At 32.2% G+C, this 26219-nt stretch overlaps 1 protein-coding gene across 1 annotated transcript in view; it reads right to left on the bottom strand.

Moving 5' to 3' along the window:
* Positions 1 to 11040: 11040 nt before the first annotated feature.
* Positions 11041 to 26219, bottom strand: part of jdp (DnaJ domain-containing protein) — a 47405-nt gene continuing 32226 nt past the window's right edge. Inside the window, exons 2-4 of the mRNA XM_014437051.3 lie at positions 12716 to 12817; positions 12492 to 12608; positions 11041 to 11374 (exon numbers count right to left, since the gene is read on the bottom strand). Of these exons, the coding sequence (XP_014292537.1) occupies positions 11177 to 11374; positions 12492 to 12608; positions 12716 to 12817 (417 nt within the window). The 3' untranslated portion in view covers positions 11041 to 11176. The remainder of the gene's footprint in view (positions 11375 to 12491; positions 12609 to 12715; positions 12818 to 26219) is intronic.

Below are 26219 nucleotides of genomic sequence, written 5' to 3'. Positions count from 1 at the left end.
AAGTAAAAGAGGGAGTAACATAAAAAAATGGTAATAACAACATCAAAGGGTTAACAGAAAGTAGACAAAAGTGTGGAAAAAAAAACAAAACAGATCAAATACTAAGAAAATATAGATGTTTATTTCCCAATAAGTGCAAAATGTTCAGAGCTACACATCTCTGGGGTAAAAGTTCTCATTCAAATCACTAAATACTGTATGAATCATTAATATATACACTTTTTGTGCCACCTTCATTAAGAATAATGTGAGATTATAATATCTTCCAGTGATTAAAAATGGAATAATTTTATCTATTAAATGTTCTGAAAAATTTACTGTTACTATAATCATGTCTGTCTGGAAATTACTTGTCATTGTTGCTCAATTTATTTATTCTTATTCCATAATTGTGTTAGAACTAAGACCTTATGGTTTCATCCAACTACACTCTTACCACATGGTTCACTCAGACCATATCTAATTCCTGAAATAAGGCTTTGCATTTGGCATTTCTTCCCGAAATCTCATTTTCTTATTAAAAAAAAAAGTATCATTATTACATATGAAGGGCTATAGATTTATTAGGTGCTGAGAAAATACTTGGTGGTTAGCATTTTTTTTTTACCTGCTAATTGGCCATTTTTTTTATTGCTAAGGTGACAACTTAATATTCTTAGGTTTATGTTCCCATGTGAGCAGCATCTATGTTCAGGTTTAACCTTTAACCCAATGAAGGGTCGGCACTCACTTTGCAGGAATAAGTGGGGCTCTAAGAATGGAATAGGTGTTGCTTCCCAACTTTAGAGCTCATACGATAGAATTAATGAATTTTCTGACCCAGCCAAATTCGATCCCAGGCCCATTACCTTACCATCAAGCTACTTCACTCTTATTTTCATGCATTGTGAAAAAATGATATGATTTTCCTTGGAAGGGGGATAATTTCCCTTATAAAAAGTTCAGTACTTAGAGCTATGGATAATGGCAGATCTAATTAGAGTTAAACATAGCAAATCATGGAGAATAACTCTAGTGTATTATTATAGGCTATAATGTTAAAGAAAGTCAAAATATATTCTAAGGCTCTTTAAAAATTGCCCTTAATTCATGTAACCTATCCATCACAATTTTCCTTCTTAATGAAATTATATCTGAGTGTATAAAATGATAAGAAATATTGTGGTGGAAAGTTTCATTCATTGAGTGCAAATTTCAGAGTCCAAGAAATATATCTTTTCTTCCATCAATACCTATGACAATAGCTTAACACATCACTATAGGCAGCTGTTTGTTGGAAAACTACATGCTTTTTAGTGCTATATATGAGCTTCAGAAAATTGTAAGCATTGTAGTGTTCTTTTAGAACATTTCTACCCTAGTGTAGAAATATTTTAATTTTGAGACATTTTCTTCTATTTTTACATTAGTGTATATCCAAAATATGTGCTTGATAAATATAAAAATTGGAAAATAATTGCTCATCAGAAATTATATTTTTTGGAATGATGCTTATAATTTTATTTGGGCCTCTGGGTGTGTAAATGTTCAAATATAAAAAAAAACATATTGCATGAAAATGATTCTTAATGATTATATTATTTTAAGAAAACATTCTATAATGAATAAAAAAATATTAAAAAAGTATTAATTTTTTTCCCATGGTATATTTAAAACAGTCTGAGTATTTTTATTCCGGAATATTTCTTTTATAAAAAAAAAAAAAGGTTACTTAAACAATCATTGAACTATTTCAACATTTTATATATCATTTTTAAGCTTTATACATTATTTTTCAAAAATCTCAAAATGATATAAAAATAAATATATGATCATCATTATATGAAGAAAATGGTCAGGGTTGGGAAATTATTAATACATGGGAAAATGGTCAGGGTTGGGAAATTATTATTACATGGGAAAATGGTCAAAAATTGACTGTACATTTTTTAAATTATATGATCAACTATTTATATATATATAATATAATCATTATTGATTTGTGAACTCATCTCTGGAAAAAAATGGGTTAAACATTGCCTCTTCAAACCACATTTCTGAATATCTCAGGATTATTAAGTATTTTTTATTCTGAACTTTCATGCTTTTATTATTTAGAAGGAATAAAACAAGAAGAATTACTAAAGAGAATAAGTCCTGGGGCTGTTAAATCCTGAAATATTTTTTTTTTTTTTCTTGAAAAATAGGCTGTGAGCCATTTTCTCTCTTGCAGCCCAATGATTCTAATTTAAATTTGTTTGCATATTGTTGTATATTCATTACACCTATACATGTTAAAGTGGGGTTCCCATCCATGTCACCATATTGCTTAGAGAGCATCTCAGTTAGTCTGCGATGCCTGTCCGATGGAGTTGTTATTGGAGGAGATCATATCCTGTCACTAGGTAAAAACAAGCCACTTCCTCAGCTCTGCTAATGTTGGGGGGGGGATTCATTCTTCCTTATTCAATAAGTCCTTCCACTTCTTACCTTTCGCTTGAACTTTGTGTGTAGTGTTTTTTATGTTATGTGTTAATAAGAACATAAAATGAACTTTGCCATTCTAAAAGAAGGTGGCCGAATAGGCTGATCTCCGCACAACTTAGCTTGGCTAACTTTTTAGCTTGCTCATTGCCTTGTATACCAACATAGTATTGTATCTGCAGAGCTATTGTCCTTCCTGTTTTTCTCATAATATCAGCCATGTTCTTACACTTTTCTTCAATGGGTAACTCTGTAATACCAGGCATTGATAATTTCTGTAGAGTGGCTAGGGAAGTGCTGACGATTATGGTGTTGTTATCTTTGCCAATCGTGGCTTCCATCGCAAGGTAAATAACCTGCATTTCTCTGTCATAATTGTCACATCCAGCTCCAACAGGAAATTACAGTTAAAAGTAGCTTGACCTGCTCTAGCTCCTTTGTTAATACCTGATGCAGACCCATCTGTAGCCATTGCTCAATGGAGTAAAGCTCATGATCAGTTTTTAGTCCTGCAGTTCTAAGCTCAGGTTTAGGACAATTCTTTTTGATCCAACCATATATAATTATGAGTCGCCATTAGATTTCAGTAGTTTAGTGCTTTGGTATATAGGAGATGCTCACATTCTGCCTTTACTTGGTTGGTAGGTCCATATGGTGGAGCATTTTCTCTGCTTTTGATAAAAAAGAGTGTTTGTACTTAAGTTTTTCATTTACTATGTGATAAGCCAACCAGTTATCCTCTCGTCACATTAGCTTTCAAATAGATAAAGAGCAGATTTCTCTCTCCTGTCCTGTACTAGCTCAATACTAATTGATACTGATACACTGTACGCTAATGGTTAGAGTGCCATAGTTGTGGTGGGAGTCGATTTCAATTTTCTAGTATTTATTCGCAAGGCTATCTATTCGTGGCGCTACAGCCCAATTTGGACCTTGGCCTCCTCATGGAGCCTTCGCTATGTAGCTTGGTCTTGCCTACAGTCCAGCAACCTCCTCGGGATCTCATCCGCTGGCATCCTGACGACATGGCCAGCCCAGCATAGCCTCCCTAGCCTTATGTGCCACATCACGTCTCCTTCACCGAACAGCTCGTAGACCTCCCTGTTGAGGTATAGAATTTTTCTTTCAACGACCAAGATCTCCTTTTCTTCAGCACTTGTCAGGGTCCAGGCTTCCGATCTATAAGTCCAGACTGGCCGGATTTGTGTCTTGTAGAGCTGACATTTGGTGCGGTGAGTTACAACTCGACTCCTCAAGTGCTTCTTAAGTCCAAAATAGCATTTGTTGGCCTTCATAAGACACTGGCTTGTTTCCAGGGTGATCCTGTTATTGATGCTGACCACTGAGCCTAAATAGGTCAACTGGTCAACACATTCAAACGTAAATGGACCCATCTTCACCTCCCCTCCAACAGCAGCCACTATACCAGGTCCAGCTCGCATGTATTTAGTTTTTCCCTGGTTAGCCGTCATTCCTATTGCTTCTGCTGCTTCAGCTAGCCTCAAAAATGCCTCCATCAGCGCCTGAAGGGATCTCGCCACCAGGTCCAAGGCAAATCCCTGTACCAGTACCAGCCTGTCAATGATTGTTCCTGAGGTTTGTATTTTGGAATCCCTAATCACCTTTTGAGGAGCAGATTAAACAATAGATAGGCGAGGCCATTGCTCTGCCTCACCCCCCTCCTGGACTCAAATTCTGCTGAGAGGTCTCCCTGGATCCGAACTGAGCATTTGATGATCCTTATTAGATGCACCAGTTTGAGAGGGATCCCAAGACCATACAGCGCTTAATATAGCTTGGACCTTTTAATGCTGTTGTAGGCACTCTTGAAATCAACAAACAGATGATGGATGATGTGTTGTCATCCTGTACTCCACGGATTTCTCCAAAATAGTCCTCAGGTTGAACATTTGGTAGTCTCTCGATCTTCCTCCTCTGAATCCCGCCTGATATCTTCCTACTTCCCTTTCAGCAAATGGACATAGCTTCATGTAAAGAACACTGGAAAAAAACCTTATAGGCACACTGGAAAAGGATTATCCGCAGTAGTTGATGCACTCTAGATTATCGCCTTTCTTATGAAGCGGAGTTATTATGGCCATCTTCCATTCCTTCGTGATTCGTAAGGCTGCAATATTTAATTTTGAAATATAATAATCACCTCAGTAAATTTACTCTAAATAAGGTGTTTCTATTTTCATCTCTGGTGTCAGTTTCTGGTTCAATTTAGTCAACTTTTTGTATTCCTAAATTTAATTTTTAAAATAAATTTAATTGCACAGCTTTCTGATAAGCAGTGGGCTGCTTACGAATTTAAAACTTCTTTCACTTTCATCTATTTGGTGAAAGAGTGTCTTATTCTTATCTTCTTAGAGGGTTGATTATTATTTCTGATGATTATTTTTCCATGTAGATATTTTTTACATGTTTATCTCTTCATTGATGCAGTGTCATTTCACTGTATCTGTTATTGTACTGTGTAATCTGTAACTTTAATCATAACCTCTTTGTATGCAATCTATCTTTTATCTATTTATGAGCCTGTGAGAATAAAAGTGGTGTGTCACTATTCATTTATTGTAAGGAATTGAATATTTTGTAAATTTAATTAAATGATACATGTATATTATACCTATAATACTTTAGTATATAATATATGCTTACATAATATATGTATTATATATATCACGTAAGTACATTTAATTTTTTGTAATAAAAAAGCGACCACTTTCATTTCCAATGGCTCATATGTCATCTGGTCTGTACCGAAGTTACGGAACAGAAACTATTTAAAAAAAAAAAGTTTAATTTCAAGAATTTCTCAGAAAATTTTACTTATGCTTTAATCATTAATTAATAACGTGTTGCTCACATATTGGCAACATTTTTGTTTGTCTTTACTAGGAGTTCATGTTTTAAAGTTAGAAAGTTTCTATTTGGATCTGACCTTTGGCTTAGCTCTTACTTGAAGGAATGAGAAATCATAGTACTCGTCATCATAATACTTGTCCTAGAACAAGTATGTGATATAATATACACTGTAATATCAGTTTTGCCCAAATTTCCTTCTCGTAGCTTAAGGAAATAATTTTTGTTTTTAATAAATAGCCATGTTAAAAGATTATCATTCACTTAGATCTTTTCATTTGTTCAGTTTTTTATATCTTCTTACTTATGCATTTTTAAAAATTACTTTCCTCCCTTTGTTCTTATTATTTGATGCAAGAAGCCTAATTCAAAAATTTTAAATTTTGATTCCGTCCAGGATCTAACAAAGTATATTTATGAGTAATGTTGTCCTTCATCTTTAATTTTGGCTTAAGATAATGATTTTACTTCTCAATATTGTCCCTAATTCTTCAATGAATACCGCTTTTTAAAATAAATTATGTAACATTATGTTCAAATGGACCAAAGGACAGGATCTACAAATGGCAAATTATTTCTGAAGGGAATGTGACATTTTTCGATGAGTGTATGTAATATTGATATTATAGTGATTCTTTTAATCTAACCAGAAAGAGCGTAGTTGACTTAAATAGATTCCCTTCTATCAAAAGACAGTGCTGATTATTTGGATATAACTCCAAAAACTGACTGGGGAAATTAATTGAATTCAGGAAATATCTTTGGATACATGTTTATGATAGCGTGAATAGGGAAGAATTATATGAGGCTCTAAAGAATTTAAGATTCCTAGCAAGCCTCGTGAGGCTTACAATGAACAACATAAGCTGCATGGTTCAGATCGGTGGAGAGAGGTCGGAGGAATTCCCTTCAATAAAGGGATTACACCAGGGAGATGCCTTAGCCTGCCTTCTCCTTGATCTTGTGCTAAGGAGGGCAGTGAGAGATGCTGAGATACAGACCAATGGCAACATCCTTAATACATCTGTATAGCTCCTTTTGTACTCGGATGATATAGATATCATAGGATGTTCCTTCCAGGCTGTATCGAACGCTTTCCTTGCTCTGGTGGGTCCTGCAAGAAGACTTGGCTTGGAAGTCAATGCAGAGAAGAGGAAGACCAAAGCTGCGATGGGCTGATGGTGTTGCTGCTGGGGCTTCGGAGTTGGATGGCGGGCAAGACAATTGGTGGAAGCTGCTGGAGGAGGCCAGGATTCGTCACTGGATTGTAGAGCCATGCTAGTAGTAGTAGTACATGTTTATGTTTTAATAAATAGTTGTTCTTGATAATTGAAAGTAATAGAGCTATGATGGATGCATGGAGCTTAAATGGTAAGTGGGCTATAACTGAACAGACATTATTCAAGCCATTAAAAAAAAGTAATGTCTATGTCTATGTAATGCCGATTTGTTGGACGATAGAAGGAAGATTTTGAGGAACCCAACTTAATATTATGACTGGAATAAGCTTTTGAACCTTGCTAGGAAAAAGGCTTCTTACTTCACGTAAGTCTTTATAAATCGTTTTCATATCCTTTAATTCTTATTCATTGTAGAAATAGATATATGCTTTCTTGGTCACTTCCTCTTCTGACATTTCTTGCATTGAATTGTTCTATCCTCTAACAGGTAAGTACACTGTTTTTAAAAGCCTTCTTGATATCAGTTTTACACTCCTTTTTACTCTTCCTAGTTCTTCTTCCTTTTTCCCATCTCATATGGGTTTCGAGACTAAATATATTCTTGAAGTAACATTAGCTGAGAGAATTAAAATGAGGATTTCATACATGGTGATATACTTCCTATCTTCTCTTAAGTTTTGTAACGTGATAATTATATTGCATATTATAGTAATTTTATTTTAATATTATAACGCACAGCTCTGAGCTGAGTAGATTGTATTTGTCTGTACTGGTGAATGGTGTTACACTATTTTGTTTCCTAAGAACCTACAGTTGATGTATACTACACTTGTAGAGGTTTTTAGAAGCTTCCTTACAATCTTCTTCTGCTCTTAGTGGTGTTACATAATAAATCAAAGCACCATCGTCAGCATTGAAGTTTTGAAACTGATGTTTGTTCTTCACTTTAACTGCCATTATTTTTTTTTTTTTTTTACAATTTTATCATGTGTTGAATGTCTGAATTTTTTTTTTTTCACATGGCTTCCAATGAAAAGCTGTAGTCTGTAGAATAACATGGTTTTAAGCAACTTTTGTATGGTACCTTTAGAAGATAGAGTTTTGTTTTACTTGTTTCCTCAATGTTTACTATTTCTATTATCTTGGCTTAAATAACTGTAGTACGAAAAACAATTTGATTATTTATGATGAACTTCTATTGCACCTTCATAAAAACTATAAGCGTACATTTTTCTTGAAAAGAGTTAATAAACCTGAAAACATATAAACATATTAAAATTATACATATTGGCATCCTATTTTTCACAATATATTATTAGATGCAAATTCTCAACAATGCTTTATTGTGTCAATGTTTGACCAAAAATAGGCTTTGTTATTGAAATTTTCTTTTCTTTGTTTCTGAAATCCAATTGAACTGTTTTACAAAACTTTTATTTGTAGTTATATATATATATTTTTTTTTTCCTTGAATATAGGATTATTTTTCATTATTCATAACTGTATTAATTTATTTTTTATTTTTTAAAGAAGTAATAAAGTATTTTTGTTTTTATTTAGCTATTTTATTTATCTTTGTTTAAACTTATTTATTCCATTCTTTTAACTCATTTATATATTTGTTAAATTTATGGATTAGTTTTTAACTTATTTATTTGTTTTTTTTTTAAACTGATCTACTGCTGTGACTATTGTATCTTTGATTTATTTTTGCATTACTATTTAATGCTAAATTATTTTAATTTGTGTAACGGATCACTGGAGGGGAGAGCTATGAGAGATTGAAACAGGGAGAATAGCATATTGAATGAATAGGTAAATTGTAATATGAATTTAAAGAAGAAAAGTGATTATTGTTTGAAAAAGGAAAAGGTAGGAAAAAATTGTTTTTGTCTCTTGTTAATATACGTAGTTTTTATATATATATATATATATATATATATATATATATATCCAGTCATAGATTGATAGGTATACTGTATATTGTAGCAACCCAATGAATTTGGGCAGTATGACAAATAAAGCATTTCTCTCTACTTGGTTTTGAGATGAAACAATTTTTTTTTTTTTATCATCATTGAAAAAATAAATCAATAACTTATAGTATTTACCGATTTTGGAATAGTCAAGCAACAAATGTAGCGTATTTGCTGCGTATATTCATAGCTTAGCAGTCCTATGCAGGCTTAGACAGGAGGAAGGAGTGGTAGACAGAAATTGTAAAGGAGGGAGAAGAAATTGTTTTACAAGAGTAAAAATTACTCATACTACTGTCATAGGTTTAAGTATTGTACTTGTAATACAATTTAATCTTAGTGTACAATACTTACTTCAGTAATTCTTCAAGAAATTGAAGGGTTAAAAAGTGTCTCTGCATCACCTCAAACTGAAAGGAATTTCAATGAAATGAAGTATGCATATCAAGTTTATTTCATATTCAAATACATACAACAGGATGCTGAAGTAAATAGCTGTACTTCAAAGAAAATTTGGGTCCACTATCAAGGGTACAGAATTATCTTATACATTTATATAGAAATGGACATTAATCAAAGACGAAAAAAAAGGAATATAGTGACACATAGGAAAATATAGCACCTTCCAAGAGCAAGAGCCATAAACATTGCAAAATGGTTTTATATGTATCCTTACTTATTTCAGTATCAATCTTTCATAAATGCTATTTTCCATACCCTGTTTTCGAATGTTTCATATTTAGTAGATAAATAGTGAATTTAATTACATTGAATGAATATAGTATTAAAAATAGGTTGGTACTCTCCTTTGTTTCTGTTAAAAATATGTTTCATTGACTTAGCGCCCACTGATGACTTGGACGAACGATTCAAAAATTATAAATAAATAATTTAATACAAGTAACAGTTAAATATATAAGTTTTTTTTTATAGTTGAAACGTGTACTGATTACAATTTAAAAACAAATATACATAACTCTTGATAAATATCTAAATTTACAAAAATATATTTACAACATAACAATTATAAAATTTATAATTCCATAATAGACCATACATTTAAATAAGAAATGTAGATATACATACGTTGATGCTACTAAAATTTTTATAGATAATACAAAATCGTATTTACAGTGAAAATTAAATAAGCTGGAGAGTGAACATAAAAAAGAAAGAAAAAAAAAGAAATATTGATATGTTTGCTATTAGAAATGCTTGTTGGACCATTATGCTAATTGCATTAAAAATTTAAATAATTAATTAATTGATTGCATTTTCTCTCTATCGAGATATGATGTCATGGGAAAAAAATTTATAATCATGTTTTATCATTTAAAGTCTGTCTTTATTATTTTCTTTACCGTAAATTATTTTAATAAGCACATTAACAATTATGAATTTTGTATTTTCAATTAAATATAATGACACCAAAATGGTTACTAAGTTTTCTTACTAACTTTGTGATTAATCTCTTCATTGAACTTGAAATCTCTCTTTATAGAGATTCTTTTCTCTGACCCTAAACAATTTTATTCAATTCTAGAAATGTAATTGTATTTGCTTTAGTGCGTACTACACACATACTAATTAATCATTATATAAAATTGGAATTATTTTATAATTTTTTTTTTTGGAACCATCTAGTTCAATATATATAGAGGTTGTTTTGCATTACTTAAAGATAAATGAGAAACATTATCAGCAGCTTAAGATTCAACTTTACGATGTTACGAGGAATTGTTCTCCTCTCCTCCCTAATACATTTAATTGTAAATAGATCTCATTAGCTGAAATACCATTTTGTATTACCTCTGAACTACTAGGTCATAGATGAGAAAGGAACATCTACGTGCAAAATGACCATATTATGATGTCAACAGCTCTCACTGGTGTAACAAACAGGGATTGTCAAAAAACATCACAACACTTACATTATATTTTACTATCCGAAACATTTATAAGGGAGATGTTCTAAAAAATTTAAATTAAACACCTACTTAATTATGAGCTGCATAGAAACATCTATAAACACTGAAATGGTTCTTAACATACATCTTTGAAAGTATGTTACTTCATAACCCCAGCCAATGATTTTTTTTTTTTATTCTTTACTGTTATCAATGATATTAGGCAAAAATGATGAGACTTGTTGTCTAACTTGTTGAATTTCATTGGCTAGGGCGTACAATCTGCCTACAGAACCGAACATACAATAAATATAATTGGACAAATCTCCATTGAAACATGTAATAATAGACTGGGACAATATTGTGCATACATTCCCTTTTGTGGTCTTGACAGTTGACTCAATATATTTCAAAGTAGATACTCATTTGGCACTTCAGTGCATCAATTAAGAATATTTTATAAATATTTCATAGATTCATGTTTATAGCTGGCGGGATAAACATGTAGGCAGGTATCCTGTTTGAACGTAAAGGTTTATGTTTATTTGTTTCTTTTGTCTATATTATACCAATAGTTTCAATTTTTTTCTCCATTATTTCAGCAATATCTACTTTATAAATATTTCTTTTATATATATTTTTTTAATTTATAAAAACCACACCAATTTAAAAACAAATTAAATCAAAATAAAATTATTACAGTTAGATTATAAAAAATTGTGAAATAAAATGGGAATGTATGCTATATAGTAAGGATATTTTTTCTTTGATTTATTTTTTTTTAAATTTCATAATTTCTGAACCCTTTGACCAGATCGCTGGGCGGCTGATTTTCCCATTGGACGTTCGAGCGACCTCCCCAATGGATGTTAGCTCCGCCCTCTGAAGCTCTCCTGTTTGCTGGTGGAGCTTTTCCTGAACTCTCGCCTCCAACTCCAAGCATCCTATCCTTTGTCTTTAAGGTCGTCCAATGCATTGACTTACCATGAAAAATAATAAATTAATTTTAAATATATTCATGGATATCTTGTATTGACTTTATTTTTCAAACTATAATGATACATACGATTAAGGTATTTAATGCTTATAACTAGAGAGTGGACTTTTGTGCAATTGAATCTTTTGTTCCCTAGCTCTACATTGCACCAAACAATGAAATAATCCTAATTTTATATTGCACAAGATTGCACGTTTTACTCCTTTGTGGCAAAATTCCATGGTTTCAATTTTAGTTCTAAGATTTTACTTAATTTCATACTGATACTAAATTTCTTTTCTTATGTATGTCAATATTTATTTATTTTAATTTAATTTAATTATTTTTTTATTTATTTAATTTAGAATTCAGAACTAACAAAAATTGAATTAAGACAATGCAGTAACCAATAGCTTTAGGTAATTATGAAAAAGTCTCTAGAATAAGTTTGTTAGTTTGCTTTTGTTTAATGGCGTAAATCTTCAGGTAATAAATACCATTTCTTTCTTATTCGTTTTATTACTTATTTATTTTTATTTTTAGTCTGTTTGATGCTATATTTGTGACATTAAATTTTGTGATTTTAAAAATTAAAATACTAATTCTATCGTGTTATTATTGTCAATCCAAAAACTATTGAGGCATGAGGTGAAATGATCTCACGATGTGGCTTGAGTGAGAGACTGCATTTGTATGTAATATAAAACCTCTGGAATTTCCTGAAACTGAAATTTATTATTGAAAATAATAATTTGGCATTTCCATTTAAGGGCGAGCAAAATTTTTTTCTAGGAAAGTGAGATCTTGTATAATTTTCTTGGTTGATGGTAAAATCAGTACTTCAGAGAAGAAAAAAGAAAAATCAATAAATTTAATGTAACTTTTGAGATTAATACATTTATCTGTAAATATACAAAATAAAAATAGGTTTAATTGTTTCAAAATTAGCAAAGATGTTTTTATTAAGGGCAAGAAAAATATGAATAATGCTTGAAGGTTATTGTTGAAGTGTGATATATTTTTTTATATAGGACCTATAAGCAGAATTAAATTTTTCACCAACTGTTATTTATTTAATTTAACTCAAATAATAAATAATTTGAGTACATTATTACTATACCTGATGAACATGCTCTTTCATTCCCAACCATTGCTTATAGCTCATCGAAATGCCACTGTTGCGCCATTTATCATAATTCTTCCTTTTTTCAGGATCGCAAAGCACCTCTTTCGCTTCCTGTGCAGCATGAGAAAATGTGTAACCAAACATTAATTCAATACCAAAAAAATTTCCAAACTATCTAAAAATTTCAAACAAATTAATTTAATACAAAACTAGATTACCTTCAATTTTTGAAATTTAACTTCTGCCTCTTTGTCTCCTGCATTCTTGTCTGGATGGTGCTGCAATGCTCTTGCTTTGTATTCTGCAGTAATCTGCTCAACCTGAAAAGAAACCACATGGTCATAAATAAAACTATATGTATATATTACAATTATAACTATATAAATAAACTTTTGTCATTACTATAAAATGTATGTTTGATTAGTAAAGTTTAAATATTAAGAAGATGGTCAGGGTTGCTGTCGAAAAGAACAATAATAGTGTTGAACTATTTATTAACCGATGTCTTGCCCCACTTTGTAAAACTTCATTAGGGCTAAAAAGATACAAAAACAACAAAGAACATTATGAAATAGTAAGATAATAAGATACAAAAAGGTAAACTAAGGTAGGGTAGATATTATATAAAAAACAAGTGAACATATAATTAGTATTATTATCACATAAATTTTAAGATTAATGTTGCAGCTAAGAAATACCAATTTGGACAGCTGTTGAAGTGAGAATCTCCCTATCCATGGCCACTTCAAAGGAGACAGTCTAAAAGAAGTTTTCTACACTAAAGGTACTGTAAACTTTACTATTGCAGCATTAGATAACTTATGTATCTTTCTTGTATTATGTAAGATTTAGGGATGTTGCTGGGTTTAGTTCTGGATTACCTACCCTGGATTATCTACCTATCCATTAATGAAAGAATTATTTTAGCTTAAGAATAAAAATAAAAAATAATTATTGGAAGAAGATAGCTGACCGTATGAAGTAGACTGTAGGAAGATAGTCCGGGTGGCAGTCAATAAAGGTATCAAAATAGTAGAAGAAAACTATTTATTGTTAACCAACTGCAACAACCAAACACAACTATTTAGTGTTAACGACGGCTTGAAACTTTGGCACTTGTCATCTTTGTTTCAATCTGACAGCTCTGACTTCTATTTTGGTACCTTTATTTATTTAATTATTATTATTAATTTAATTTAATTATTATTATTTATACTATTTTGGTACCTTTATTTATTTAATTATTATTATTAATTTAATTTAATTATTATTATTTATACTATTTTGGTACCTTTATTACCTTTATTTGGTACCACCCTGACTATCATCCTACAATAAAATAGAATTAGTTTACTTCAAGGTTATGAAATTATTAGATTTTGTATTGGGTCAGGTTTAGATAAATCCAGAACAACATTTTTACCTCCAGGTTCTACTTTTTTTAAGGTAGCTCTGTTTTGCACAACTTTTTTGCTATCTGAGAAATATAATGTTTCAAAATTGACTTGTTTAAATATTTTTTGATTTCTTATCCAAAACTTATTTAATGGTATTTATATAGACATATCTCGAAAATGTTCGACCTAACATCACCAAAAACAGTTTTATTGAAATCGGTATTTCCAAGTCCATTGCCTTTCTTTGAAAGACGAAAAAATCTCCAGAACATCGTTCTCAAAACATACTCTTCAAGTTGAGTTTCACTCCAATCCCACATCACCATCCTTGAAGAATGGTGTCAAAGCTGGAAGATTAAAATAAATTCCAATAAATCCCACCAAATCACATTTACCCTTCCTTCGTCGTAAACCTCTTGCCCCACAATATCCTTTAATAATACCCTACTTATTCCTGTCGAACAGATCCGTTACTTAGGACAACATCTGGACTAACGACTGGCATAGAATCCTCATACAAGACTGATAAGACAGGAGACTGCTCGTCGATTCCGACTATTACAACATTTACTAGACAAACGGTCTAAACTGCCAATCCATTTCAAAAGACTGATCTATGTGACTATTCTAAGGCCTATCTGGACATACGGAGTTGACCTTTGGAGCTTCACTAAACCATCAAATTCCTCCCGAATCTAATCCTTACAGTCCAAAATCCTTAAAGCTCCTTACTTTGCCACGAATCAAGTCATCCATCAGGACCTCAATGTCTCGTATGTTGCCGATTTGGCCAGAACCAGTTATCAATCCTTCCATGATAAACTTCCCAACCACTCAAATCTGCTTGTTTCTAACCTGGCTTCTCCTTCACTAAGTAATGATCCTCCTAGACGTCTGAAAAGAAGATGACCTAGAGACCTTCTGCTCTAGAAATGTCATTGGAGTTCTCACATGTTTGTATCATGTCACTATGTCACCTACAGAAAATTTACTTGTTGAATATATATTTGTATACAGTTGTAAATAACAATAAATAAATTATTAAAAAAAAAGTTGAATTTCATATTGTATGAACATCAGGAAACCTTTCCTAAATGGTTTTCTAATAAAAAAGGAAATAAATCAAAGGAGATTTGCCACGAGATAGGAAAGCACTGGTATAACTTCTAAAAGAAAATAAGACTTGGTCTATAAATAACCTTCGATTGACTGGATAAGAAGGGTTTTATCCTTTTGAAAGAAACCGAGGTTAACGGAGATTTACTTAGACATGTAAACTTGAGTATATGAAAACATAATAATATTTTTTATATATAAATGATTGCCTGAATTATTTCAAATTATGAAGAATATGGTCGGAAGTGCAGTCAAAAGTAAACAAAAAATTGTTAACAACTATTTGTTTGTTGACGTTTCGCGCCTCTTTGTAGAGTTTCATTAGGGCTGTTCCAATTAAGAGATATTAATTGGCTTGTTCTGAGCAGAGGAGGGACGGCATAACAATAGGCCCTCTGTGGCCGCGGTGCTTCTTTGCCGGAAGAAAAAAAAAAAAGAAGAGATATCGAAAGTCAATAATTTTTAATAATATTTTATGTTACAGCTGTTTTGCAAAATCGACATTTACGCTCTGTCAAACTGTATCAATGGGAATAAGACCTTGCTCAAATTAAAGGCTATTTAATTTTAAATTTATATAAAGAGTTCAATAGCATTTTTTTTTGTTGAAAAAAATTAAATCGATGGTATGAAGCGACATGTTAGTGTGACATGATATGAAGCGACATGTTGGTGTGACATGATATGAAGCGACATGTTGGTGTGACATGATATGAAGCGTCATGTTGGTGTGACATGATATGAAGTGACTTGTATTAATCTCGAATCTAAACTTAAAAGTGTTATGAATTGCGCAGTACGATTTATTTTTGGGATCAGCAGAGATACGCACATAACCCAGTATTACGCTGAGCTGAAGTGGCTTCCGATGGAGTATTTCCTAGCTTCCTTTTTATTCCAAGCAGTTAGTGCTCGACGCCCTTCCTATATCCTAGAAAACCTGCAAGTCAAACTGTCCAATCCCGTACTACCAGGTCCCGTTTATCTGATATCTACCCTCCACCTCACCGAACTGCTGTGTTTGATAAATCATTTTTTACCTGAGCTGCATATCACTGGAACTCCATTCCCTCTAACATACGCCATGTACGAACACTTCCTTCGCTTAAAACCCTTCTATTTAACTACCTTTTACTTCAATAATCTAATCCAATAATATAATATTATAATACAGATATTTTGTAACTACTTTTTTGTTTTGTTTTTTATGTATTTAGTCAGTTTTTAATTAATTTATTTTTTCTTCCCTGCATTTAAAATTATTTATACACATTTTAGTATAAGTTATAATTAAGTGTAGCCACACTGTTTTTTGGCCAATATATGTAATTGTAAAATTAGAATTACTTTTGTAGTCCCAGTAAGTTCCAATGTTTCTCTACTACTGAAGGTAGCTTTCTTGTATTCATGCAAAAGTGAAAAAGCTTTACCTTCAGAATTTCCTCTTGCCTTCAATTTTATAAAGCTAGAAACAAATTTGGTTTACTATCTGTCTCTGTAGTCAAATCCGTGAAACAAACATAATTCTGCTTCTATTCATTCGATTTTGATGAAATTTTCAGGGACTTTACAGGTTAGTTCCAAGATGGTTCCTCAACCTTAGTCCTAAGCTGGGTCAATGAGAAGCAGATGGATAACAAATTTTAAAAAAATAAAAGAAGCATGTCCTAAATCCTTCACGAAAGTAGATTAAGATTTTTTGAAATTTATACTAGATTCATTTTACATAAATCTAAAGATTTCTGCCAAATTGTACTTGCCCTCTTCGAAATATAGATGTCCTGTCGAAAATTATGCATGCATGAGCGAAAGTTGGCGGAATCTGACGAAATTGATTTGGGACTCACCAAGCACGAACCCGCATAATTTCACTAAATTTCATCAATATCAGATAACAGGTTGTATTGAATATGGGGCAACTCACATTTGACAACAGACCCACAACATGGAACCAAATTTGTTCCATATTATCAAAAATGTAAAATTCGCTTAAAAATATAAGATTCCGAGGACATATATAAATATTAATTTCTAGATGAATACAAAGCTTCCCTACCTTTAGTTTGTGAGGAAGAAAAACCGAATTTAAACATTTTATTTTATAAATTTTACATTTTTTAAAATTATAGTTCGTGTTGTATTGTATTTCTACTCGAATAAAAAAAAAAAAATATTCTATTTTTCCCCACTAGCATAAATGATATTGTACTTTGTTACTATATTTATTGATAAACAAATTACATCAATAAGTGTAATCAGACATGCTCTCGTACTTATTATTTTCCCCTATTCAGCAGAGCAAAGCTATCTAGCTAAAATAATGTTATTTGCTTTGAACACGCAATATTAAAAAGATTTTATAGTTTTCCATTCAATATCAAAGATTAAACTAAGGAAACATAAACCAAGTAATGTTTTACATAGAATCCATTTAGTAAATAAATTCCCTGAAATTAAATTTAGCATTATTTGTGGCTTCATATTATTTAGAAGGTGGCCATCTTAATTAACATGATTGTTGTATTTCATACGTCTTTTAATTTATTGTATTATGAATTTTATTTATTTATTGAAATATGTACTTTATTCAAGCAAAATAAATAAATGATAAGAATATTTTTTTTCCAAGTAGCAAAGATCTAATAATTCCCCAATATTAAAAAAAACAAATGGTGTTTGGGAAAGGATAAGGAAAGATAATACAATAACTTTTAATATGGGCCCCTTATGTTTTAAGATTAGGGGAAACGAATAGGAAGATATCAGCGCTCAAGTAATAATAATGAAGTTAAAATCGTGGATGTATCCTCCAGAGGAAACATGTAAAATCCCTTATACTAGTGCAGTGGAATGACTCCTGCAGCAGCAGACCCTTCCATATTTATTAATATTGGTGAAAGCATAATGCCAAATGGATGACTAATAGTAGGAAAACAATAAAAAGAAATAATATTGTATCGCTTCAGAATCGGGCGTTGTGAAATTTCCTCTTGGATAAGGTACGTTTCTAGGGAGTGACGTCAGAAGGCGGGATCCATTCCTTTCGTAGGCGTGGCATCTGGTATGCTGAGTTGCTGTCGCACTCTGTAAGCCAAAAATCACTTCCTAGCGGGTTTAAAGAAAAATTTGAGTTACTCAAAGCGTGCTCCTATTTTTTGTTTATATCGTTTTTGTTTTTTTAATACTATTAATTCACAGTAGATTTTTTGTTGTAAACATTAAGTATTCTAAAGAATGATGTTTACTGTTTTTACTTTATATATATACATATATATATATACATATATTTATATACAACTTTCTCCGTTACTTATTTGTACCAAACTTTGTTTTAATATTTTTCTTAAAAGAAATTAATTTATATTAATTGAAAAATTGACCAAGTTAATTCAATTTTATATTCACTCCTTACTTTCTAGAAGAGTAAATTTATTTTGGGATTCTTAATATTCCCATTGAAATGAGTTTGAAAAGAACAGAGAAAGAAGCATGAACGGTTTTACAGATAATTATATTAATCTGCGAAATCCCTATTAACTTCAACTTAAAGTTGCCTTCAAGGGGTGTGGTCTAATCCCCACTCCTTAGCGTTATTTTTGCTTAGAGGAAGAGTAGGGTTATGACAACCCCCTACGAACAACTGTATAAAATGTTGGATTTTTGAAAAATATATCTCTAGACCCATAAGACGCACATATGTCTGCGAACACTCAAAATAAAGGAAATTTAACTTATTATAAAGTAGTTTATCACACTTATCTTCTTAGGGGTAGTTGTTTTTATGATATTAACATATGAGTATAAATTTGGCAAATAAAAATTTGTCCGAACAACTATAAATCAATTTATTTTAGCAAATTTAATGAAAACTACTACTCCTACGAAAATAAAAGTCATAAATTACTATATAGTTCATTAAACTAGCTTTAATTTGAGTGCTAATAGACATCTGTACTTCACATAGTTCCTGAGATTTCTCAAAATAAATTAACTAACTACTGATATTTCAGCACGTTCCATACAACATTTTTATGAAATTTTGCTTTTTAAAAAGCTATATCTCGAGAATAATAGAACGTAAATAGCTCTATTAGGGCTTACATTTTAGCAAATTTACTCCGAATAACTTACTTACTTATTGCTCCGAATAAAAAATTAATTATTTTTAAACTTTTGAAACAGCCACCATTTTTTAATACCCAACCTATACTTGGCAGGCTCATCAGTTTTGACTAGTAATTATACATAGTTTTCATTAAAGTAATCGAAAATTGGGGTGAAATAACTGCCTTTTTTCTCCTCTTGGGCTCTTGTACTAGCAGGACTCGTCGATAGTAATAAATGGATCTCTAAAATGTTAATAAAAACGACGAGTAAACGTCCCGAAGGTTAGACCGAAACGTAGGTGGGAGGATTGCATTAAGAATGATTTAGTTTTGGACTGGCGTCACGGGACTGAAGTATGTAGAGAATGATTGGTGTTATCGGCATCGAACCTTCGGGTCATCATCATTAACCTCTTTTCCATTTTTCAGGTTTTGCATTATTTTTGAGACCTGCATATTTCATGCAGTTTTTATTTGGCATAACTATTTCATCTATTAGATTTAAGTAGTTATTTACATTTTAATGACTAACTTAATCTTGAAAGATCCGACCGCCCACCCGGGAATTAAAAGTTACATATGTATAACTATGAGAAATAAATGCAACGCAATAGAATTCTGAGAATTGATATCAATATCAACTGCGGAATTATTAGTGCTAAAGTGAATGCCAATTCGCTGAAACGAGGACAACTGGGTTACGCAAACAGTAAATGGTCCTCAGGGCTGTTACGGTTATTGGATCATCTGGGCTTTGTCATGAGAAAATCCGTTCTCTATGCTTCTCAAATAACTGCTACAAAGTCATAAAAAATATTTTCCTTAGTATAACAAACAAAAAAGCTGTGGGAAAACTAAACCTAAACATAAATGGACTGGTCATAGTTCTGAAAACTTAGAAACGTGGGGGTAGAGGGGAGGAGAGTTCTAGTTTTGCTTCACAGCTTTTAAAAGTTGAGCAATTAGGAATATAAAATTGAACATGTTTCACTATTGCACAATCCATGAAGGAGATGTTCGGAGGTGCGTTCAAAAACGGGACGAAAAATAGTTATCAACTATTTATTTCCTGACGATTCGCCAAAAAATATACAAAACAACTAAAAATATAATGTTAAAATATTTTCTCGCCGCTTTTTCAATTTTATCCACTTTTTAAATATTGCTAGATTTAACTAACTTAAGTCATATCTTCCCGTTTTAAGACAATATTTCAAAAGTGATATAGGATCGTCGCTAAATCGTGTTTTTTTCATAACCCCTATTTCTGAATTTCATTTATGGTTTTTAGCATGAATATATAATGCTGGAGTACACATTGGTTTTGAAATTTAAACTAAACCTAAAAAAACTTATTCCCTAAATACGTGTGCTGGCACGTCGTTTCTGAGTTCTTATCTGGTTTGTTGCCAACGCACCGGAGGGGGCGCTGGTGTAAGGGTCCTGAAGAGAGGATTTCTTTGGTGCCGTAGAGAGTCGAAAAACTTTATGTGCCTGCGTTGGATGAACTCGGGCACAGTGGGTAGTTCGAAGAGCTCGTGTAGTTGATCTGTCTTCATCTTCTTCAGCGATGTTGGCCGCACAATCTTCCGCAACACTGTATCCTGGAAGCGTTGTAGATGTCCCTTCTCTGAGATGGGTGAAGAGTGGAGCACCATATAGAAGTGCTGGTCTCAAAATACTTTTATAAATTTGGAGTTTGAGCCTTAGTGAGAGTACTGGTGATGATAAAAGGTGGTGTAACCGGTATGATCTGAGACGGACTCGTTTAGTCTTCATGTATGTGTAGCAATGACCTGAGAGTGGCGATCCAATTTTATGCCCAGATAAACTATAGAGATTGAAGGCCTTAGTACGGAGTTTGCCACTTATATTATATGACATTTATAGCGAGTAGGTTGGTCAATGTACGACATGAGGAGATCACAACACATAAAAGACCATCCTTCCCGGCCAGACCCTCCCCACTAAGATCCCCAGGGAACGATATCTTTTGGAAATATTTGCTTCAAACGGGAAGAGGATACATTAAGATAGTTAAGTCGAGGAATATTTGAAAAGCTCCTGAAATTGAAAAACAGCGTGAGCATATTCCAATAATTCTACGGTGTTTGGCATACGCTGCACTAGACCTTAGCTGGACTTATAACAATACTTTATAATGCCACAAGGCAACCAAAGGGAACAGACGCACTAAAGTATTCATAATACATTTCTTGTATTACATATGTATGAAGTAATACTGTTATTACTCTTGAATGATGGGTATGAAAACAAAAGGGGGTTTTATTGGGGCGGGTTTGCCTTCTAATATTTTTGGGTTATGACATCCTCTTCTGAGATTGTGACATGTCGTAGATCGACCAATACTCGACACTACATACTAGTGATGGAGTTTCATGCTTTTTTTTTTTTAATTTAGCCACTTTTTTACTATTACTCGATTTAACTATCTTAAGTCTTCCCATTTTAATTAAAATTTTGAAAAGTGATTTACAATAATTAAACTAAGGTGGAGTTAAAAATTATGTAAATAAAAATAAAAAATAACATAAAAATGTACAAAAAATATACATAAAAAAGAAATAGCAGAGTATTTGATTTAAAATGAACAGAAGGCATAATAACCCGTAAAAATAGAAAAGTTAATATAAGATAAATAAAAACAAAAACATATTTACCATTCGTTGTCTGTCTTTCAGCACGACAGATAGGGTGGTTCTGATACGTTCTTTCTTTATTTATTGTTATTTTTAAGTTAATTATTTCTTTATCTTTAATTATTCTCATCTTATCTCTATAGTTTTCTGTCTCTTAGTTTGTACATTTTTTTTTCTCTTATATCTACTCTTCTTTTTACTTGTTATTACGTCTTCTGTTCATTTTAAATCTAATACTCTGTTATTTCTTTTTTATATATAGTTATTGTCGTATATCTTATTTTTATTTCTTTTTTGTTAGTTTTTTAATATATTTTTCACTTATATTTACATAATTTTTAATCCTCCATTAGCTAACTTTATACTCATCTTGTTATCTTACCTGTCAACATATTTTTAGTTGTTTTGTATCTTCTTAGCCCTGATGAAGCCCTACGAAGTGGGGTGAAACGTCGGCAATAGTTAACTATCTTCTGTCCCTTATTGACCGCACCCCTGATCTCCTTCATATTTAGTTACGGTCAATAATTTTAATGTATAGTTAATTTAGGGGGGACTATGGCTTAAGTTTGAACCTCTGTATTACTTTTAAATAGTATTTTAAACATTCATAAGTTAGAAGGATGCCATATGTTTAAAGAGAGAATTTCAAAAGAGAGCAAGAACGTAGCAAATGAGCCGTCTTCTCGTTGAGCCATATAAATAAAAAGTACTTCAGGGGGGCGTTTTGTGAGCAGAGCTTTTGAAATGGCGCTTTAAAAAAAAAGGCCCCATTTAACAAAATGGTCGTTACTTCCACTGAGATAAAGAAATCTTTCTAACAGCCTCTTCTCCGAGAGTATAAAATAAATCACCCTGCAAGGAAGGGGCGATGATAGCTCACTCTCTCTTTACTCTGATGTACTCGCCTAAGGATGTGTTTACACTGAAGATGCGATATCCGATAAGAGCTTCTAAAACCTAAAGTTGCTTCTAAACATTTGCCAAACTAAAGCTAATTCACGCATCGGCAGGCTTGGAAATGGGCTATTTGAATTGGCTGGTGTGAGTTGGCCGATCCGTCAAGTCTCGGTTTTTGGGCACAAAACAAAGGGAACGTATGCTGCATCATCACCTTTGTGTTCAGTTAGTCTTGTTTTAGAATTTCCAAGAAATAAATATTTATGTTCTCTGGGTTTTAATTAATTAGAGAACTACCCCTACCTTCAGACTGAATAATGAAGTCCGTTGTAAGATAGTATATATTAAAATCCTATCGATTTTATGTATATACCAGAAGTACCCAATCTTTTTCGGTTTGCAGCTCCATAAAATATCGGATTTTTCCTGCGGCGCCCGTAATACATCAAATATTTGACTTTTTGGCAAAATTAGAAAACTTCCTTTTTTAAAAGCGATTACCCATTTAACAGCGAAAAATTAAAAACAAATATTAATATTTTCCTTGCGATATTATAAAATATCTAATTTCGACTGTTTCGGTAGTATCTATATTGAGACAGGACTACCATCATGTGGTTAGGTTAGTTGAAAAATAAATTAAACACGAATTTTAAATTCACAAACAATTTATTGATTAACATTATTAACCGGATGGATGGGCTTGATGCTCACTACACAACTTCTCGAATCTCGGAATAAAATTGGGTATGGAGACCCTTATTCCTTGTTCAACGTTAATTTTCGAGCGATATTTACTTTTTATTACCGTGACCGCCGAATTCTCACAAGTAGGAAGTTCAAATGGAATTTGTATTTGTAGAGCTTTACCACTAAGCAGTGGCTATTATACTGATCAGAAAGTACCATAAGCTACCAAATTTTATCTTTAAAGTATTATCGCAAGACAAGTCAATAAGAAATTCTTCCGAATTCTAATGCAGCCTTAGTTCTAAATGGGTCTTGAATCCATGTAAATTTATCACTATCTGCTTCGAAGTATTTTCTGAACTATAAGATCTTGTAGGTGATCAACTCAAATGGATTTTATATTGGAAGATAAATTAATTTCATTGGAGGTTACAAACTGGATCAACAAGGAAAATAATCACTGATACACTCTTCATTAATTTTTATTTTCTATAGTGTTTAGTTTTTCTATAGTGTTTTTTTTAAATAATTGAATATTTCGCGGCGTCCTTATGACGTCACCGCGGCGCATACTTTGGGAATCACTGGTATATACTTTGTTTTAAATTTTTGTCAATTAAGTTTAGCACGTTATTTTTTATTTTGCACAGCATAGATAAGATGTTTGGGTAATTAGATTAACAAGTATTTGATAAAAAATCTAGAATGAAAGTTGAATTAAAAGTTATGCAGAACCATTTCTATGATTTTTTATCATCTACCACCCAATTTGATGATATTTGTGTTTCCATTCATTTTACCCATCTTTATTTCGTTCCTTTTTATAATGAAAATGAGTCTTGGATTTGCGGCAAGTGGAACGCGGTGTAGATCCAGAATAAGAAAGGCATAAGCGATGTTAATATTGCGGAGTGGGTGTGCTTATATGTATCTTTGAGCGGAGCAATATCACTTCAATAATCCCACTGCGTTCTTGTATTTGATTTTGGAATATACTCTCATATTACAGCTCCCCTTTAGAGATACCTAAGTATATTACTGTTCTTATACTAGCCTCTGTCGTCATCAAAGAGGTTTAATCGGTCTAGGGCCGGATTAGATCTCAGTATTTTATTAAAGCAATTTGTTCTTTCTAATTAAGTAAATAAGAAAATTAAGCCAAAGATTTTTTCTATTACATTCTGTCTTATATTTTTAGACAATGGTCATTGGGATCATATAGCTCATTCACACTATATTTACAAATATATAAATTAAATGATAAAAAAATGAAGACATAAAAGAGAAAAAAAATATAATTAAACATTTTTTTTTTTTAACTTATAGTAAAATAACATCTTAAACGCAATCCTTCGAGGAACTCCGAATTGAGCTCTTCCTACTCCGGTAGAGTACTCCGGTACTTCTCTCTCAATCGCCTTACCGGTATTAAAAGCCAGTGGACGATGAGGGTGCTAGCCGCAGACGCTCAGGACTTGAATGGAGAATCTAGCCATCAGACCACTAATATAATTTACAATAGGTTTCTGGACCACTGCCGTTTTAACCTTCAGGGAGGATTGTATTGATGGATAATGCTAGATAGGGAGATTGTTCTAGGGGATTAGGATAAGGAGTGAGTTTCTATTAAGGAGCTCTGCCTATTGATCCAAGGACTTTGGACTGAAAAGATTGAACGCGTTTGATATTAGCGTTTTTAGATATCGCCTTCAGTTCTAGTCCATAAGTCCAAATAGGTTTTATTAATTTTTTGTAAAGTAGTAATTTCTTATGTACTGAAAGTCGCGATTTTCTACTTAGCAGTCTATACAATTGTCAGTTAAGTTGCCTTTTAAGTCTAGTATATGAATTCCACGATAGTCTTCTGGAATGAGTCAAGTATGCGTTTGTTTGTTTAGTGGAGCAAAACTTCATTGGTCATCAACGCAATTTATATTTTATTTAATTTTGCTAATATTCGTTAAATTTTATTTATTTTTTAATTTGATTATTTTATTTATTCATTTTATTTTTTTTTTTTCCCTTTCGATCAAGTTATATTTTTGTCAGTAAATTTTGTGATTTTAAAAATTGAAACACCAATTTGATTGCCTTATCATCGTCTCCAAGGGTTTTTGAGATATCTTGGTTTAGTCCTAAGCTATTGAGGTGTGGTGTGAAATATGGGCATTGTTGGAAAATATGGCTTATTGTCAGATTGTTGTTGCAGTATTGGCAGTTCGGAGGAGTTTCTTTTGAAATAAGATAGGAGTGGGTGAGCCTTGTGTGACCTATTCTCAGCCTGGTCAGTACTACCTCCTCTCTACGGCATTTGCGACTGGAGGTACCCTAGAGCTTGAAGTATGAAGAGGATCTAGAAATAATGAGGGAAGTGAATTAGGAGTTTTTCGCGCGTATTTTTTAGAAGAATAAAAGTCATTTAGCTCAGGCAGTAAAATATATATTGTTTTTTTTTGCGTTTGATGCCTTTATTAAAGTGGCCCTTAACCCAAAGAAGTCTGCGGACCATTAGGCCGTAAATTGAACCATGTCAGGACCATCCCCATCTCCACTTAGGTGAGGTTAATTATTTTCTGTTTTTGCGAATTTGTTTCCTTTCTTTTTCAAGTTGTTATTTGTTGTCTTTGAAGTTTTTTATAGTGTTTGTCATATTTCTTCTGAATTTTGAGAATTATCTCATACGATTGGAAATGCAGTGAAGTATTTCCTAATGTAAGTCTCGATCTGATATGCTGAATCTTAAAGTACAAGAGTAGGAAGACATTTATTATGAACGTGAATGTATAAAAGTAGGGAACTACTCATGGGCTTCATACCTCCTACATACTGCTATGTACATTGTCCAGGCTGGAG

The sequence above is a fragment of the Halyomorpha halys genome, unplaced genomic scaffold, assembly GCF_000696795.3.
Source record: "Halyomorpha halys isolate HHAL.00 unplaced genomic scaffold, Hhal_1.1 Scaffold2238.1, whole genome shotgun sequence".
Lineage (NCBI taxonomy): Eukaryota > Metazoa > Arthropoda > Insecta > Hemiptera > Pentatomidae > Halyomorpha > Halyomorpha halys.
Note: the sequence above shows the minus strand (reverse complement) of the source record. Positions and strands in the feature narration are given on the sequence as shown.